This window comes from Bufo bufo, chromosome 6 (assembly GCF_905171765.1).
Source record: "Bufo bufo chromosome 6, aBufBuf1.1, whole genome shotgun sequence".
Taxonomy (NCBI): domain Eukaryota; kingdom Metazoa; phylum Chordata; class Amphibia; order Anura; family Bufonidae; genus Bufo; species Bufo bufo.
Window position 1 is genome coordinate 110,115,233 of NC_053394.1, and position 19,093 is coordinate 110,134,325.

General features: G+C 45.1%; 1 protein-coding gene across 1 annotated transcript; it reads right to left on the reverse strand.

The window, feature by feature from the left end:
• Positions 1 to 6,102: 6,102 nt before the first annotated feature.
• Positions 6,103 to 18,916, reverse strand: MTG2 (mitochondrial ribosome associated GTPase 2). The gene is made up of 7 exons (XM_040437392.1): positions 18,836 to 18,916; positions 15,197 to 15,412; positions 13,235 to 13,382; positions 12,742 to 12,857; positions 11,060 to 11,278; positions 9,504 to 9,642; positions 6,103 to 7,637 (listed from the first exon to the last, which is right to left on the reverse strand). Exons 2-7 carry the CDS (start codon positions 15,404 to 15,406, stop codon positions 7,246 to 7,248), a joined length of 1,224 nt encoding a protein of 407 aa, XP_040293326.1. The 5' UTR covers positions 15,407 to 15,412; positions 18,836 to 18,916; the 3' UTR covers positions 6,103 to 7,245.
• Between the last annotated feature and the right edge of the window lie 177 nt (positions 18,917 to 19,093).

A 19,093-nucleotide genomic window follows, 5' to 3' on the forward strand; every position in this document is an offset into this window, starting at 1 on the left:
CTCCCGTGGGTGCCTCTGCGTCTAGGCACACGTCACACAGTCACATTGCACAGTGTCAGGTCATAGTGCTCTCCTTTCCACATTACGTCCCATCCTGAAGTTGTGCACTGCCAGGACTTAGTTCAGTGCAGGTGAGAAGAAGAACTGGGAGCGGTGAGTAATACCAGTGCTAAGACTAGGAGCACCATACTTGTTCTCCTTCTGGAACCCTTCCTGAGTTCAGGCCCTGTAGCAGCCACTTCCCCTGCTTCCTTGGTAGCTACGCCCCTGAAATCCAAAGTAGGAGAGTACAGATGCACAAATAATTTGACCACCATACCCCTAAAACACCACCAAAAGGATAAAAGAGACGTTTACAGACTCTGGAAAATGAGACACAAGTTGTTTTTAGTGTCACTTTGAAGGGGTTGTCCCACCATAGAAATACAACAAGTGTTGTGTCTGGTATCAGAGTGACTGAAATTAATAGGAGTAAAATGCAATCAACACAGACAACTTTCATTTTATATCCTTCACATGCCAACTGTCAGTTTTCATATTGGCCACTAGATGCCAGCACCAACAGGCTATGCTTCAGAATGGTAAAACTTGCTGTACAGCCTGCTGCAAAGATGAAGGCTTCATGAAGTAATTATACTGCCTAAGGCTACGCAAGCAGAGTTGTACCCAGACATTCATTAATGGACAGGGTACTGGGTAAATAGTGCACATAAAGCTAGCCTCAGATCGAACAATCATTTGGCAAAGTTGACCCAAAACACCCATTATCCTTGCATCTACTGGTCATGTACATATTTCTCCCAGTGTACAGTCCAAGGTTAGGGCACCATAGAAATCCCTTACCACAGACCTTTAACAAAGGAAACTGCCACGACTAGTGGACTGGACGATAAGCACTTTATTGTGTCCTTACATGGACAAAATTCTGGACAAGAAGGAATATCCCTAATATGAGACTAGGCAGGAAAGTAATCCCATCTCACATCACCCTGCTGATGACAGGGAGCTGTCTACAGTCAGAGAGAGCTCCCATGAGAGGCCACCGCATGCGAGTGGTGCCGTCTAGCATTCCTGAATTCTACTTGGCCCTGTGGCTCTTAATTATGATGAATGTTTCTTGAAATGAATTTAATTCCAAATGCTGACAAATACAATTTGCACCATTTAACCGTTTGGTACAGATGCCGGGGGAGGCAAGAAAAGGCTCACAATTAATTCATCAGTCTCAATTGAGACATTTCGCTGTCTGGGAGAGTTAATTACCTGGCAATATAGGAAGGGGGGGGGGGGGGGGTATTAACCCCGTGTATGCTGGAATACTGAAGATACATCTGTAATATGAGGAGTCATTAACTTTTAGGGGAGGTAATACTACCACTGATTGATGCTGAAAGGGTTCACCTGGCGGTGGCTGCCCACTTCCCGGGCACCAAATCTGTAAATAGTACTACACAGCACCCATTTTAATAAATGGACAACAATATCTGACATGGCTGCACTGCTCCAGCTGAAGGGAAACAGGGGGTCCCCTCCTCTATGACGAGCGGTTAGCCGCCCCCATAATTCCTATAGACGTCAATGGAGAGAGCAGCACACATGGACAGTCAACGCTTTCAGTTTAGGGCTGAAACGATTACTCGATTGAATCGAATAACTTGACACCAAAAAATCCTCAATGTAAATTTTTTTCATCAAGGATTTTGCTTGTGTCATGTGACCACGAAACGCGAGTGAAGCGCTTGCTATTACTCATTGCTCTGTGGTCATCCTCCGGCCAGCACCGTGCTGCACAGGATCCTAACACATCGTCAGGACATAGTGCACGTAAGCGCGAACTATGACCTGACGCTGTGTGACGTCAGGATGACAGTGCAGTGCGCGGAGAAGAAGATGGACGAGCTGTGGAGCGGTGCCCCTACAGGAGAGGTAAGTATTTTATTTCACTGGTGCTGGGGACATGGCTAGAAGGAAGAGATGGTGGCACTGGGGGGGGGGGGGGACTGATGGCACTGAGGGCGTAGCTGATGGCACTGGCTGGGCAACTGATGGCACTGTCAGGAACCTGATGGCACTGGGAGGGAAGTTGATGGCACTGGCTGGGCAGCTGATGGCACGGGGGGGGGGGGGGCAGCTGATGGCACGGGGGGGGGCAGCTGATGGCACTAGGGGGGGTAGCCTGATGACACTACGGAGGGCAGCCTCATGGCACTGGGGGGGGGGGTCAGCCTGGTGACACTAGGGAGGGCAGCCTCATGGCACTAGGGGGGGGGGGGGGGGTCAGCCTGATGGCACTGGGGAGGGGGGGGCTGATGGCATGAGGGAACCTGATGGCATGGGGGGGGGGGGGCTGATGGCACATGGGGCTGATGAGTTTTTATAAAGAAAAACATTTAATTAGTTTTTTGTTATTAGAGTACTCGATTAATCGTTGGATTCATCGATAGAATACTCGATTACAAAAATAGTCGATAGCTGAATCTGGTTGCTATGGGCAACTAAACCAGTTTTCCTTCACACCAAACTTGATAAATCTCCCCCCAATTTCTTGTAGGGCTAGCTAAGCTGAATGTAATGATACATTAGTGATCTATTGCTTCATTCTGGAAAAAAACTGACTTTTAATCCATATGCAAATGAGAAGTTAAGTGCACTGAGGGAGGGCCCAAACCACTCTGTGCACCGTCGGTCCTCCTGCTTTCTCTGCCAGCCCCTTGCTCTGCTTCTTGATTGGCTGAACCAGGTTCCTGCATAGTCATCACATCTGGCTATGTCAATCAAGGAGAAGCTGCAGAGGATCCAGAAAAAGCATGGATGCACACAGTGACATGGACCCACCTTCAGTGCACTTACCTGCTCAATTGCACATGGATTAAATGTACTTGTACTCTAGAATGAAGCTACAGATCCTTAAGTGGTTCATTACATTCGGCTGAGCTAGCACTTTTAGACATTATGCCTGGTTTATCTGTGAATTTCATTGTGACAGACTCCCTTTAAAGGGAACCAGTCATCAACTTTATGCTGCCCATACTAACGGCAGAATAAGGTAGAGACAGGTGAGTTGATTTCACCGGTCTGTCATTTATAAGTTAAAAGTAAGTTGTTGCCGAGAACCAACATCATAATCATTGCAGACTGGGCCTGGAAAAGAGTCACGGCCACCTGAGAAGAGTCCTGGCTATTCATGAATTCCTGCTCCCCCGCCCACCTGCTGATGATTGACAGACTTCTCCCTAGTTTTCTCCCTTTCTCTCTAGGAGAGAACTGCCAATCATCAGCAGGTGGGCAGGAGAGCAGGAGATTAGGAATAACCAGGACTCTTCTCAGGTAGATCTGACTCTTTTCAAGGCCTGGGCTGTAATGATTATGATGCTGGTTCTCGGTAACCACTTACTTTTAGCTCATGAGTGACACACCGCTGACATCAGCATTTCTGTCACTATTTTATGCTGCCCTCAGTGAGGTCAGCATAAAGTTGATGACAGGTTCCCTTTAAGTAGAACCACCGAGCTACATTTCCTTAAGGGCTCTTTCACACTTGCGTTGTTCTGTTCCGGCATAGAGTTCCGTCGTCGGGGCTCTATGCCGGAAGAATCGTGATCAGGATTATCCCAATGCATTCTGAATGGAGAGAAATCCGTTCAGGATGCATCAGGATGTCTTCAGTTCCGGAACGGAACGTTTTTTTGGCCGGAGAAAATACCGCAGCATGCTGCACTTTTTGCTCCGGTCAAAAATCCTGAACACTTGCCGCAAGGCCGGATCCGGAATTAATGCCCATTGAAAGGCATTAATCCGGATCCGGCCTTAATCTAAACGTCGTTTCGGCGCATTACCGGATCCGACGTTTAGCTTTTTCTGAATGGTCACCATGGCTGCCGGGACACTAAAGTCCTGTTTGCCATGGTAAAGTGTAGTGGGGAGCGGGGGAGCAGTATGCTTACCGTCCGTGCGGCTCCCGGGGCGCTTCAGAGTGACGTCAGGGCGCCCCACGCGCATGGATGACGTGATCGAATGGATCACGTCATCCATGCGCATGGGGCGCTTTGACGTCATTCTGGAGCGCCCCGGGAGCCGCACGGACGGTAAGTATACTGCTCCCCCGCTCCCCGCTACTACTATGGCAACCAGGACTTTAATAGCGTCCTGGCTGCCATAGTAACACTGAACACATTTTGAAGACGGATCCGTCTTCAAATGCTTTCAGTTCACTTGCGGTGTTACGGATCCGGCGGGCACCTCCGGCAAATGGAGTACACAACGGATCCGGACAACGCAAGTGTGAAAGAGGCCTTACACAGGCATTGTGCTTGGTTTAACAGTAAATTGTCTGGTGACACACTCCCTACTTGCATTGCTCATGTAAAAACATTTCTGGAGCATCTATTCTTATGAGTCTATATTGTGCTGTTCCTCTATTATTTATGCAGGAATTTTATGAATGAATTGCCAGCAGTGTGCAATAAAGGTCCACCTGGGTGTTACCAGTTGAGTGTGTGTCCCTGCACATTCTGATACTATCCAATCAGTGCTGCTAGTGTCAGACTGTGGGGGGACACCGACAACGGTAGCACTTATCTAGACCTTTAGTGCAGACTGCTGGCAATTCAGTCATAAGCTTCTATTAGGAATAACAGAGGAATATCACAACAAAGTCACAAGAACAGGAGCTCCAGAATTGTTGTTACATTGGGGTTGCAAATAATTACAAAAACAGACACTTCAGAAGGGTTTACAGAAGAAGTTAGCTGCTTCCTCTCTTCCTGGTTGAGCTAACTTTCCTTTATCTGACAATCTGCTCAGAAATATAATCGTATGGGCTCTAAATCAGAGGGATAAAGGTAATATAAACCAGTCTGGGGCTTCTCTGGTGGACAACTACATCTTCGTTCACCGATACTTCTACAGGCTTAGGCTGAATTAAACATGTCTCTGAAATGTGTAAGGCCAGTTTTAGATGAGAGTGTACCGTCCATGAAACACGTCTGCTGCGATGGCGGCATTCCTCGGGCTGGACACTGCTCCTCTGACCAAACTCGGATGCTGTGAATTGCTGCCTGACCACAGTTCTACTGTATTCACATGATGCCACAAGTACAGTACAGTAGACCCGTGGTCGGCCAGGGACTCAGAGCATCATGATTCTGGGAGTTGGGTCCGAGGAGTAATGTTCAGTCTGGGAAATGAAGCCATCACATGGAGCGTGTTTCCCGGACTGAACATGCTCATGTGAAATTGGCCATAGGCTTGATACGCACACTTTTTTGTGGAGTTTTTTCCCCCTAAGTTTGCATTATTTAATGCATTTTTTTTTTAAATCAGATCATTTTTTATTGTAAATAGCAACTCAAATATATAGCAATAAAGTACAATTGGTACAACCAGTACAAGTATTGTCATCATATGAAAAAAATATTATATTACAAGTATTGTGAACCATTACAAATGCAATAGACATTTATTCCAGCCCCCCCTCCTGTATATCCTTCCCCATTTAATGCATTTTTGGTGTGTCTTTGTAGAAAAAACCCCAGCTCCAGACGATGTTAGCTGAAAAACTATAGGAATTTTGAAACACAGGATATATTTTTTGCTACTGGCTTTTTTTTTTTCTTTTTTTTTATCTGGGTACCTTTTTTTGTGTCTGGCGTTTTTTTTTTTTTAGAGCACAGCAAGTTAAAGCAACATTTTTTGGGTGTTTTTTTTCATTCCTTTTTCTAAAAGGAAAAACCCTGTGTGAAGATAAAAATATCAAAAAACACCATAAAAACTCCATGTGACAAGCAAAAAAAAAACCCACATGCATATTTGCCAGCATTTTGTCAACGGCAAAGAAACACCATACCAAATTCATGTGTGAAGGAGGCCTTAGAGCTCTTTCACATGAGCGGATCCCGTGCGCCGAATCCGCTGCGTGAAAGAGTGCCAAGCCCCGCTCCGGACAGCAGAGACACGCAGCATTAACACGATTGATTAATGCTCTTTGCCTCTCTGTGATCTTTTTACTACAAAATCACGGTGACAATTTTATCTCACTGTTATTTTGTAGTAAAAAGATCACAGAAAGGCAAAGAGCATTAATCAATCGTGTTACTGCTCCGTGTCTCTGCTGTCGGGAACGGGGCTTGGAACTCTTTCACGCAGCAGATTACCCGCACGGCATCCGCTGGTGTGAAAGAGCCCTAACTGTGACTGACTGCCAGGGAGTAGTGGGTGAGGGAAGGTTGAAGAATAAGAGCCTCTAGATGACACTGCAGAGTTGAGTAGGAAACAAAGCAACAGAACATAATTAACAGGAGCCATAATCCGTGTATTTCCTGACAGTGTTACTATTGTATTGCAAGAAAGGAATTATTATTTCCTTTCATGTAGGATTTGGAAACCTACATTAAAAACGCTATAAAATCCTTGCTGCATTAACCTCGCAGGGACACTTGCAGAGGCATCATTACACAGTCCTGCTAAAACCAATCTACTATGTAGAGTTTCAGATATGTTACAGCAGGAAAAAGCAAAATGCCCAGAACTCATCATTTTATGTGTTCCAAATAGCTTTCAGGAGAACTGCTACCATTCAGATAATTGCTGTAACTCTGCGGTGCACTGGGGGAGATAAGTAGGCTTGGTTTGCCGTTATTAGTCTCTAAAAAGGGTACACAACAGCTAAAAATGTATATTGGTCATACTGCCACCTAGTGGTTAATACAGTTTTTTTTTCCCCCCAATGATGTTTTCCTTAGTCCACAGCGCCACCCTGTGGTACATTTAGGTATATAAGTGAAAATGAAGAGAATAACAGCCACAGGTTAAAGAAATTCTCCTGTGTTACAGGAATAAAGAGGACTAAGCCATCACCCAAACTACGGTCCCCAATGCACAGGCACCGTCCGTGTGGCTGGCGCAGACCGATGCAGACCTATTCAACTTGAATGCGTCTGTGATCCGTCCACACGGCAAAAAAAAAAAACTGAACAAGGCCCGGACAGAAAACCCACGGGAGCAAGTGAATGGGTCTGCATCCTTGATGCGGTGCACAAACAGCAGGTGCCCATAAATTGCAGACATGCTGTTTGCGGGTCGCAATACAGGCACCCGGCCAACAACAGTCATGTGCATGAGCCCTAATGAAGTGGATACAGACGTGGCCAATCCTTCCTAAATGCAGGTCCAGAGTCTGTTTGCACTCATGGGCCACCTCAGGCACATTTCTTATAAAGTTCCATCATTTCTTCCCGCGGTACTTCTTCACCAGCCCGTGTAAGGTCCAGCTCTTTTTCCTTCTGGCCTGTGTCCATCATACAGCTCTCTAAGGTGAAGTATAAGCTCTTCAGCATTCTCCCCAGTCAGGGCAGACACTGCGATAATCCTGCCTTTTACCTCCTTCTGCAAAAGCTCCAGGGTCCTCCTGGCATTGGGAAGATCCAGTTTGTTGGCCACAATGAGATGGGGACGGAGTGGAAGACTCTGGTCAAACTGACCCAGTTCGTACTGTAAAGAGATCAGTTGGGTCCATGGCTCTGGGTGTGTGAGGTCCAGCACGTAGAGTAGAATCCGACACCTTTCAATGTGCCTGAGAAAAGACAGGCCCAAACCTCGGTTCTGATGAGCTCCTTCTATGATGCCTGGAACATCCGCCACTAAGATGCCAATAAGAAAGAGTAGTTACAAGGACTGGGAAGGGACATTTCTTTCTCTCTACAACTCAGAAGAGGTTTAGTTTTATGGCTGAATATGTTAGAGACCATGGTGGAGATTTATCAAAACTGGCTCTTTTTGAGCCGGTCTTGATATCCCCTGTGCCGCCGCAAGTTGTGCCTAATTTATGACAAGGAGCAGGACTCGTCATAAATTAGGCTCATCCTCTTAGAGAATTCTACAGCAGCTCTAAGCCACTTAGCAATACTTTTTAAAAAGTCGCATGTAAAAAGTCACAAACACATGTTAGTTGACTTTTTCACGCCACTTTTCTGGCACAAACTGAAGGATAAATCTCCCACTCGCTGGAAAATTCTATGTATAGAACATAAGAAACTGCCACCATTAAGTCCATAAAAAAGGGAAATAGATAGATAAAGCATTTCAGCACCAACCTGTGGCCGAGACTGGCACTGCAAAAAGAATGCTTGAATTTTAAGAGTTGATATTTCATCTATCAAAATCTTGGCACATGTACAGGTGAAACTCGAAAAATTAGAATACCGTGAAAAGTTCATTTATTTCAGTAATGCAACTTAAAAGGTGAAACAAACATATGGGATAGACTCATTACATGCAAAGCAGGGTGGATAAAAATCTATGATTTGAAAAAAAAAGATTTTTTTTTTTATATAAAATGCTTTTTGAGGAAAATATATTACCATCCAAAGGTTATTCCATCATTAAATAAAGATTAGTTTTTTAATTATGTAGAATAAGGCTGTATATGTTTAATTTTTTTGGTAAATAAATTCCATTAATCCATTCACAATGTCATGCTCTTCCAGAGGTTTTTGTAAGATTATTGGGCAGTTTCTCTGTCTACAAGATATTATCACAGATGCTTGGTTTACTTTTGCAGTTCTCAAAACTGAATTTGACTCAGCAGAGATCACATGCCTCTTCTTCACAGCAAAAATGTTATAACATGAACAGAGTTGAGAAAGACCTTAATCCTAACTTCTACAAACCTATGAATGCAGAATCAACCTAATCAAACTAATATGAAAAGTTGTTATTCTAAAAATCTTCATCTACTTGCATATTATAAGTTATACCAGCAAGAATTAGTCTTTATGTAGAAAACGATGATTTAAATCAAGCCTTACTGACTAGTGATTTAAATCAAATCCACCCTGATGCAAAGCGAGATATTTCAAGCCTTTACTTGTTATAATTTGGATGATTATGGCTTACAGTTTATGAAACCCCAAAGTCAATCTCAGGTACCCTTTGCTCAGGGGGTATGGATTAATTAGCTGACTAGACTGTGACACTTTGAGCCTAGAATATTGAGCCTTTTCACAAAATTCTAATTTTAAGCTGCATTAATGCAATTCCTTTTAATTTGCATTACTGAAATAAATGGACTTTTGCACGATACTCTAATTTTTGAGTTTCACCTGTGTAAATGTACTACTTGCTTAATTGTATGGGGATGTCTGATTGCAATAAATGTACACCGTAAGTAACGCATCTGGTGCCGCTTATCTCTGGGGGGAAACAAATGAAACACAATGGGGCAGCGTCTGACAATCCCCATAAACATTAGATGGTTGGTGGATCCTCTCCAAATCACTGACAAAAATCTAAAGTCTACGGCCAGCCTGACTTTACAGAATCTTGCTATAATAGGGTCATGGGTTTGACACCCTGTTACCATATGAAAGACGTTGACAGAGATAAGCAGACAACGCCAGCTCTCCATTTTGTTTTAACATCATTTACGCCCAAAAGCAAAGACGGAAGTTTCATTAGGGTACGGTACCAGCTATCTGCTCATATTCTTGGTAATTGGGGTAACTTACCAGCTATCTGCTCATAATCTTGGTAATTGATCACCCCGACATGAGGATTGAGGGTGGTGAAGGGATAGGCGGCGACAGCGGGCCGGGCGTTTGTAAGAAGGCGCAATAAAGATGACTTGCCAGCATTAGGAAACCCCACCTGGTAAACGGAAAAACGTGTGAGCTTTAACTTTAATTTACCAAGACTAGAAATCAATGTAAGTCGTGTGACCCACACGTCTATAAGAAGTCATACTGAGCAATCAGAAGGACTGAGACAGCTGACTCACCACACATGAAAGGACACAGCGGCATGGAGGGTTAAAGGGTTTCGGTCACCAGATTTAACCCTATTAAGCGATGTGCTAATGTCAGCTAAACCTAACTAGCCTATTCCTACTTTTATCTATGCCCCGTTACGCCAGAAATCTAACTTTTATAATATGTTAATTAGCGCTGCCTGGCCCTGTCAATCAGGACTTGGAGGCAGGCGACAAAGGTGGGAGAACGGAGCCTCTAAGAGCAGGAACATCGCTAATGTCAGCTAGCTTAATAGGGCACTGTCCTAGCAGCAGATCTTGCCCTGTGCATTACTCACATACACCAGTCACCGAGCAAAGAAACACACCCAGTGCACGTACATCATATGCAGCCAGGATCCAGCTCACATTCATGTCTGCAGCTCTAAAGGATAGATGGTGGTTGCAGTTCCCCTGCATAAATCCCCACCTCTTAGGCCCGTTCACATCACCACTATTTATTTCTGTTCTTCTGCTCATCTAGCGAAGCAGAACAACGAAAATAATGTAAGTGCTGGATCGGGTACATAAGGATGGGTTTTTGTCATACATTCAATGTACACAAAAAACGTATACATTAACGGACGCCTCAGACAGATGCCATACTGAGGCATCCGTTACTATGGAATTCCATTGTAAAAAAATAAATAATGTGTAGTGTACCATCCTGCAAAGTCCAGAAAAAAAAAACGTATAGGCTAAAGTATACTTTTTTTTGGGATGGATGCCACAGTATGGCATCTGTTTGAGGCGTCTGTTAACATGTTTACATTTTTTTTTTTGTGTACATTAAATGTATGACAAAAATATTATGTGAGCCCAGCCTAACTGACAGGAACAGAGCTGACCAGACTCCGCTGACTATGATGGAGTCCGTTCAGTTTCTATTTACAAGCCTGTCATTTTACCAGACAAAAAAGTGCTGCATACAAGGCTTTTTTGTCCAGTCTTTTTGTCAGAATCTGCAACAGAGGCTCTAAACTAAGCCTCCAACGCAGATGTGTGTAAGTGCAGTGCTACGTATTATGTATTTGAATTACCGCAACTTTCATACTCCTCCTCGGGTAAAAATACTCCTCAAAAATGGTCAGAGAAGTATTCTTACTCTTCCAGAAAAAATGTAGTGCGACCTCTGACCTTGAATTGTTATACACATGAGCATGGTGGGGAGGGGGGGTACTAAAGCTATAATGGGTGGAATACCCCAGCACACACAACATGCTGTGCAGAAAAATACACCCTGGAGATTACACAGAGATAATATGCATTAACCCTCACCATGCCAGCATGAGCCATGGTCTTCAGCTCCAGTTGGAGACACCGCTCTTCTCCAGGAGAACCTGGCGTGGCCATCACTGGAGCTCGGTTCTCATTGCTGAGGAAGAATCTGTTTCCTTTTCCTCCAACACCTCCATAAGCAGCAACAAACTCTTCCCCCGGTGTGGAGAGGTCAGCAAGAGTTACCCCGTCCTCCTTCACAAGTGTTCCAATGGGGACCTGACAAAAAAACAGACACCAACCGGCACTATGAAAACTATTATCACATATCCCAATGACCTACAGCCTTACTTCTATCTAGTTAATCTATCTGCCCGTCTATCCACCTCTCTCTCTCTCTCTGCCCGTCTATCCACCCTCTCTATCTGCCCGTCTATCCACCCTCTCTATCTGCCCGTCTATCCACCCTCTCTATCTGCCCGTCTATCCACCCTCTCTATCTGCCCGTCTATCCACCCTCTCTATCTGCCCGTCTATCCACCCTCTCTATCTGCCCGTCTATCCACCCTCTCTATCTGCCCGTCTATCCACCCTCTCTATCTGCCCGTCTATCCACCCTATCTATCTGCCCGTCTATCCACCCTCTCTATCTGCCCGTCTATCCACCTCTCTATCTGTACCTATCGGCCCGCCTGGGATACACATGTCCACATTAAAAGGGGTTGTCCAGGAACAACTAACTTTTCAGTGATGCCCACAGGCTGCCTCTCTGGCTTGTTTACTTCCGGTCTGGAATGGGCATGGTCACCAACAATTGGCTTCAGCAGTGACATGTCAACATTTACATACTGGATAAAAACATTTTTTGCCAGAATGCAATGGATTTAAATAAAAAAGGTAGCACACTATTACGCTCTGCAAGCCCCACCAGGCTTTATCCTTGGTTTAATATACAAACTTGCATTCTATCACCTGATGTTTACGCATGATACACATACTTGTCACTGTTTGTATCACATTGCTTGAAAACACGTCCTGTGATCTAGCTGTGACATGGGTGTATAAACCACCTATTTGATTAGGCTTTCTTGGAGTGTATGGGGGCTTTAAAGGGATCACGTGCTGTGTCTGCACACATCACCACTAAGGCCACTGATTGCGGACAGCACGTCACACTTACAATCGAGCAGGGACTAGAAGTGAAGGACAAGGGAGCTTCGCACTGGGAGCACCAGTGACAGGTGATTTTTTCAGCAGGTTTTCAAAATCTGTTCCGTGAACATCCCCTAAAAATGAAGTTCCCACCCTGTGGACTAAGTAAGAAAGTGGGGATTGTCCTACCAACCTATTCCAGTTCTGCAGTGTATAAAAATGATGGCCTAATCCACAAGTTGGGGACACAATCCAAATGGATTTGTGTTCACTTTCTGCCTAATGCAATGAGTCCGTTGTGTGTAATGTTGGGACTAATCACTCGTTTTTGATAAGTGGTGGAAGCTTTGGTCTTCTTAGGTAAGTAAACTGTTTGGGATATGTGTTAGGCTCAATTTGTAGCCTGAAGAAGGGGCGAGTGAGACACTGAACTGTGGTATAGTGTTCACTCTAAAAGGTAAGTCTAAAATAACCATATTCACTGCAAAGGGTGAAATCGGTTGTGAAAATCATTGACACATATCTATCTAAATCCCATCTATACATCTAGCACGTGTATCACCTATGTACACCTACTTTCTGCTGCTCACCTTGATGTATAAGATCTCACCACATTTTCCATAACAATTTTTGCTACGACCAGACTCGCCTTGAAATCCTTGGTATATTGGAGCGATGGAAGAGAAAGACTTCACACAAGGATCCACTAGAAGCAAAAACAGAAGACATAGTGACAAAAACCAGGAAAACGCATTGCCCGTAGCACTTCATGCGTATGGAATGATGAGAGTTATCTCTCCTCTACTACGGTTGGCAGAGGGATCAGATGAAATGAAGTAACATTTGACTGCAGCATCCGACTAGACAGGATTTGGATGTAGGCAGTTGCCATGGAGACACATAGGTCTGAGGCTGTATACTCAAAACAGTATTAGGTTTTTTCAAACTACTTGCAAAGTTGCTTCCTTTTTTCTGTTTAGATGCATCTCAGATACTAAAAGAACGATGGATGCCAAAGTTGACATATCTATGGATCATGAGCTACGATGAAATGATTCGTCCACAATGCAGACTGCATATTACCTCTAAATATCACGTGGCCTCCATTTCCACCATCACCCCCATCTGGCCCTCCAAACTCCTTCCTGGGTTCACTATGGAAGCAGGAGGCCCCATCTCCACCGGTTCCTCCCACCGCGCGGACTTTACGATGGTCGACAAAATAACGGGTCTAGGATGGAAAAATTTGTAGTTTAGTGCTCTCATTAAGAGAAACAAAATAAGAGTATTGCAGGTTTGATAAGTAATGATGTTACATAGAGAGCTTCTCGAGACATCACCAGTCCCTTCATCAGGCGTACTACAAGAATGTATGAAGAAACAGCAATATATATACAATATATAAACTGATGTTATCTCAGAGACCTGGTGCCCCGACTATGTCTATAGAAGACTCTTTAGATCTTGTCGTGCGTCATAAATCCACGCCGATTCTCTTACCCCCGGTTGTGACCTACAACCCACAACTAGAGGTACTGAGGAAAACTGCCAAACAATTACACCTACATAAGGATGACCGTCTAAAAACAATGTTCCCAGATTCCCCCTTACCAGCTTACCGACAACCTCCAAATCTGAGGAATATTCTGATCAGATCAAGTTCATGGCCATGTACCACAGAAAAAGGAACCCATTCCTGTAATATAAGAAGATGCAAAACCTGTTCCCATATGACAACAGATAAGATCCGGATCCCCAACACATAGCAGGACTATAAGATCCCTGGGACATTCACATGTTCTACATCTAATGTGGAGGAGTTTAAGCATGCATGGGATAGGCATAAGGCCATCCTTCATATAAGATAGGGCCAGTGACTATTCATAGTATTCAGTATATTGGGCAGACTAGATGGGCCAAATGGTTCTTATCTGCCGACACATTCTATGTTTCTATCTGATTCTCTGCACTAAATGTCCTGTTGGAGGCCTCTACATTGGAGAAACAGGACAGAAACTCAATGCAAGGATGAGGTCCCACTGCAACACAATTAAAGAGAAGAAGCTACACTTTCCTGTGGCTAAGCATTTCTGTAGCACAGGACACAATGAAGAACACATGAAAGTTCTCATATTAAAAGGTAACTTAAAATCCCAAAGAGCTAGAAGAATTTGGGAATATAAATTTATAACACTGCTTTACACTTTGAATACTGGACTGTGAAAAATAATCGAAACTGATCCGTTTGTCCGTATGACAAATGGACAGACGGATCTTTTCTTGCAATGCTTTTTTAAGTCGGATCAGGATCCTGGTCAGTCTTAAAATGCAATCAGTTGGCATACGGAACTGCCTGCCGGATTCCTCTGCCACAAGTGTGAAAGTACCCTTAGTAACATCATTGCTCCTATTTTTGTTAGCCATTAAAAGGTATCAAACCTGCAATACTCTTAGGCCTCTTTCACACGGGCGTGTCCGGATGCGTCCCGGGTGCATTGCGGCAAACCCGTGCGAGTAGGAACGCAATTGCAGTCAGTTTTGACTGCGATTGCGTTCCGATGTTCAGTTTTTATCGCGCGGGTGCAGTGTGTTTTGCACGCGCGGGATAAAAAACCGATAATGATCGGGTCCCGATCGTCACCTAGCAACCGTGTGTGAAGATCGCACCGCATCCGCACTTGCTTGCGGATGCTTGCAATTTTCACGCAACCCCATTCATTTCTATGGTGCCTGCGTTACGTGAAAAACGCACAAAGAGGAGCATGCTGTGATTTTCACACAACGCACAAGTGATGCGTGAAAATCACCGCTCGTGTGCACAGCCCCATAGAAATGAATGGGTCCGGATTCAGTGCGGGTGCAATGGGTTCAACTCACGCATTGCATCCGCGCGGAATACTCTCCCGTGTGAAAGGGGCCTTATTGTGTTTCTCTTAATGAGAGCACTAAACTAGTTTTCTATTGGCTAACACGGTACCAGACTTTTTCCTTTTTCTTATGAATTTTGTAAGGATGTTGAATTATGGAATTAGCTCGTTGACTCACCAGCTTTTTCTCAGACACATCTCTCTTGCCCTTGCTTAAGTTCCGGGGCTTGGCACATAGGGGGGATCCAGTAGATAGAAATCGGAGATGTGACACATGAGGGGCCGGCAACAAGCCCTCAAAAGATAGTGTTTGGGAAGTAAGAGCTCGGCACAGCTGAAATGTATGAGCGAGACCCCAGAGTCGGGACAAGGACTGCACCGTCTGCATGGCTACCTGTAATACAATTTAAAGGGAACCTGTTAGAATTATGCTTTATTTGAATACATTGCAAAATATCTTGATTCGAGCATATTCCACTCCGTGTGAGGCAGCCGAAATAGCAACCAGGGCCGGATAAGCGCAAAAGGGGCCATTGCCCTAAGTTCTCTGCCCCATGCCCACCTCTAAGCTTACTCCCTTACATCACCACTAGGAGGCTTTATCACAACTACAGTATAATACACTGCAATACATACTTGACAGGTATCCTATTAGGCCCTGCCTCCTGCAAGGCCTAATAGCAGTATTAAGATGGCAGTCATGGGTGCCATTATTAGACCTCCAGATACCATGGCAATTCACTGGCGCACAGGTATCAAGCAGCGAGAGGATATCAAGATAGCAATGGGATGTCATATAGGCTACAAGCCCACGACCGGCACGGATGGCGTCCATGTGCGTTCCGCAATTTGCGGAGCGGCAAGGACAGCCTTTAATATAACTGCCTATTCTTGTCCGCAAAGCTCGGACAAGAAGAGGACATGTTATATTTTTTTGCGGGGCCACAGAACGGAGCAATGGATGCGGACAGCAAACAGAGTGCTGTCCGCATCTTTTGCGGCCCCACTGCAGTGAATGCGTCCGCATCTGAGCCGCGGCTTGGATGCGGACCAAAACAACGGCCATGTTCATGAGGCCTTAGCCTGACAAATTCCTTAGATGTTGCTATTGATCGTGGCTCCTAAGAGGTTAAGTGTCCAGAATCAGAGTGATCTACAATCTCAGGAGCTGCGCATAAGGTGAACACAGCTCCTGTGCTTGTGGCATCCTATGGACGCAGCCGTATGTCCGTTTGCAAGACTACGACACAAAAAAAGGATGTATATTTGCAACAAAGGGTTGTCGATGGGAAAAATTGGTAAGGGTTAGTGTTGAGCGAACTTGTGTTTTAAGTTCGGCGTCTAAAGTTCGGGTTATCGAAGAATCGTGTTATGGATTTCGCTACCACAGACCATAACGGAATTTAGCGGTCTCCTTGCTTCAAGTCAGGATAACCACGCCCCCTTCGCTGTGACTGACAGCACTTATACAGAAGTTCGGCAAAGCCAGCCAAACAGCCGGCTGTCAGTCACAGCGAAGGGGCAGGGAAGGGGGCATGGCTATCTTGACTTGAAGCAATGAGGCCGCTGCCCACCTTGACTTCAAGCCTGACTAGAGAAGCGCGCCGGCAGGGGATAAAAGAATGTTTTCAGAGCTTTAACCGCATCGGCCTTCAGGAAAAAAACAATCGTCAGAAACACACTGCTGGCTACTGTCAGTACGGCTTCAGATGTTTTTTTGGAGGTGACAGGTTCCCCTTAATATCTCTCATGTACATGAGCTTTTAAGGGGTTCTTCAGCAGGGAAGATTTTTTGCTATACTTACCTCACAGATTCCCCTCCACGACCGCTGCGCTACTTACTGGGTAACTGCTGGTCTCTGCTTCCTGTTCCCCTCTGATGGGCAGGCTTTAGCGCTGCCCTAGACAGTAAAACGGCTAGGGCAGCGCTACAGCACGCCCATCAGAGCTGGTGACGCCACCGAACACACTGCCAGGCGGAAGTTTCCGCCCGGCAGTGTGTTATTGTAAACAAAAGAGCCCGTGCCCTGCGCGATCTAGCGCAGGACAAGAGAGCGCATTGGAGTATGAGAGGCTCCTATGCCAACATCAGGGGTGCTGCCTGGGTGAAAATAAGGGCTGAACCCGGAAAAGCCCTTTAACTGCAGTTTTCCCCTAAGATTTGCTTCCGTGTTTGCTGCGATTCCGTTAAGCTCTTGCAGGTTTTTTTTCCACACGGATGTCATCAGTTTTCACCCCATGTGTGAAAACAAAAAATTAAGAACACACAGCATGAGTGTGCTTCACGATTTCCCAGTGTCTTGATAGGCTAAGTTCCGTTTTTCTTATCCCCTATTCCAATGGATAGGGAATAAGTATCTGATAGGCGGGGGTTCAACCATGTCCCCGCTGATCATGACAATGGCGGTCAGTGCTCCCCCATGCTTGTCTGTCCGCCACTCTGTTCAACTATATGGGACTGCAAGAGAAAGCCGAGTACAAGCACTAGGCCAGTGATGGCGAACCTATGGCACGGGTGCCAGAGGCGGCACTCAGTGCCCTCTCTGTGGGCACCCGAACCCTGGAAGAAGTCCAAGGTCTAACACTATGCCTTAGACTTTTTCTGCCATTCATCAGCGCAGGGCATGCAATGAATGGCACAGACAGCTCACTGAATGTAGGCAGGCTATTACAGATAAAAGATAAAGTACATGAAAGATATGTTATATTAGTATTCAGGGTAAATGGCCATGTTGGCACTTCGCGATAAATAAGTGCGTTTTGGGTTGCAGTTTGGGCACTCGGTCTCTAAAACGTTCACCATCACTGCACTAGGCTATGTCCGGCAGCGCCAGGGAGCATGCGTGACCAGCGCTCAATGGCTCTGTTCTCATGATCGGTGGTAGCCCTCCATCTTCAGACACTTATCCTCCATCCTGTGTAAGGGTTATAAGTTGTCTTATTGGGACCACTCTTCATTTTTATGGGGTTCTTCTGATTTTAAAAACGCAAAAAGACAGAACAAGCTGCATTCTTTTCCCACAGTGATCCTGCGTAAGGAAAAGCTGCCATGTGCATAAATCCACTGGGGGTCATTTATCAAGAATGACAATCGTACTCTGGTCCTCATATTCCCCTGTGAAGACGGAGGACGCGCTTAATTTATTACAAAATGCACGTCTCATCATAAATTAAGCACCTCCTGCAGCAGTCCATGCGCCTCGTAGTTGGCACAGATTTAATTTAACATTATGCCAGAAAACTGGCATAAGTGATGATAAATGTGCCAGGGTCAATGGCCAGCCCACACCCCACGGCAGTGTAGAAATATGACATACACCTAAATTTAAGCGCAATAGCAATTAAAAAAGTAGCAAACCAAAGTCTGTGATTTTTTTTTATTCTTTTACACCGGAAAATGGGCATAGCGGGGCGCTAGATCTCCCCCATTGACTTTAATATGTCAATTTTCACTGCAGGAGGGCGGCACCCGTGTATGAAAGTGGCTGCTGTGCACGAGCCCCATCGCTGTGCAGGATTTTTTGGGGGCAATAAGAATGTTTATAACAGAGGTTTAGAAATAGTGAGGAACTGACACACAAAGTATATAGGAAAGTGACTTGTATATTTATACAGTGAATAAGCTGCAGCTTCAAGAGAGACTACATGAATTATAGGACACTGATGGCAACTACAAGCACCAGAATGCCTGGATACGCCAGGAGCACTGCTCCCAGACACGCACTGGCCACTTAGGTATAAGCTATAACTAGAGAGCAACCATAATATAATACAGAGACAATCTCATATTATCCCAAAGCTGCGCCATGCTGCTCACCTTCCTGCCAGTCCCATACTCCGCTACACTACCACCTTGACTGTCTCTGATGCTGTCGCCATTTTCTTGAAGCAGCCTAGCAGTTCATTGCGATACTTATTGGACTCCGCAAACATGGCGGCCGTACCCCACATACAGACTGTGCCGTGGACTAAGATTTGCCTCTACCGGCAGAAGCGTGAACAGGAAATACGTCATAATCAGAACTTCCCAGAATGCTCTGTTCTGTAGTTTCAAATCTGTCGAGAAGAAGCAGGT

Excerpts from the sequence above, each read along its gene's own strand:
- MTG2 (XM_040437392.1), bottom strand. The coding sequence starts at position 15,406 with ATGCAGACGGTGCAGTCCTTGTCCCGACTCTGGGGTCTCGCTCATACA. Across the intron at positions 11,279-12,741 it reads GTGAGATCTTATACATCAAG|GTCCCCATTGGAACACTTGT; the intron begins GTGAGCAGCAGA and ends TTTTTTTGTCAG. Across the intron at positions 9,643-11,059 it reads CCATGGCTCATGCTGGCATG|GTGGGGTTTCCTAATGCTGG; the intron begins GTGAGGGTTAAT and ends TCCGTTTACCAG.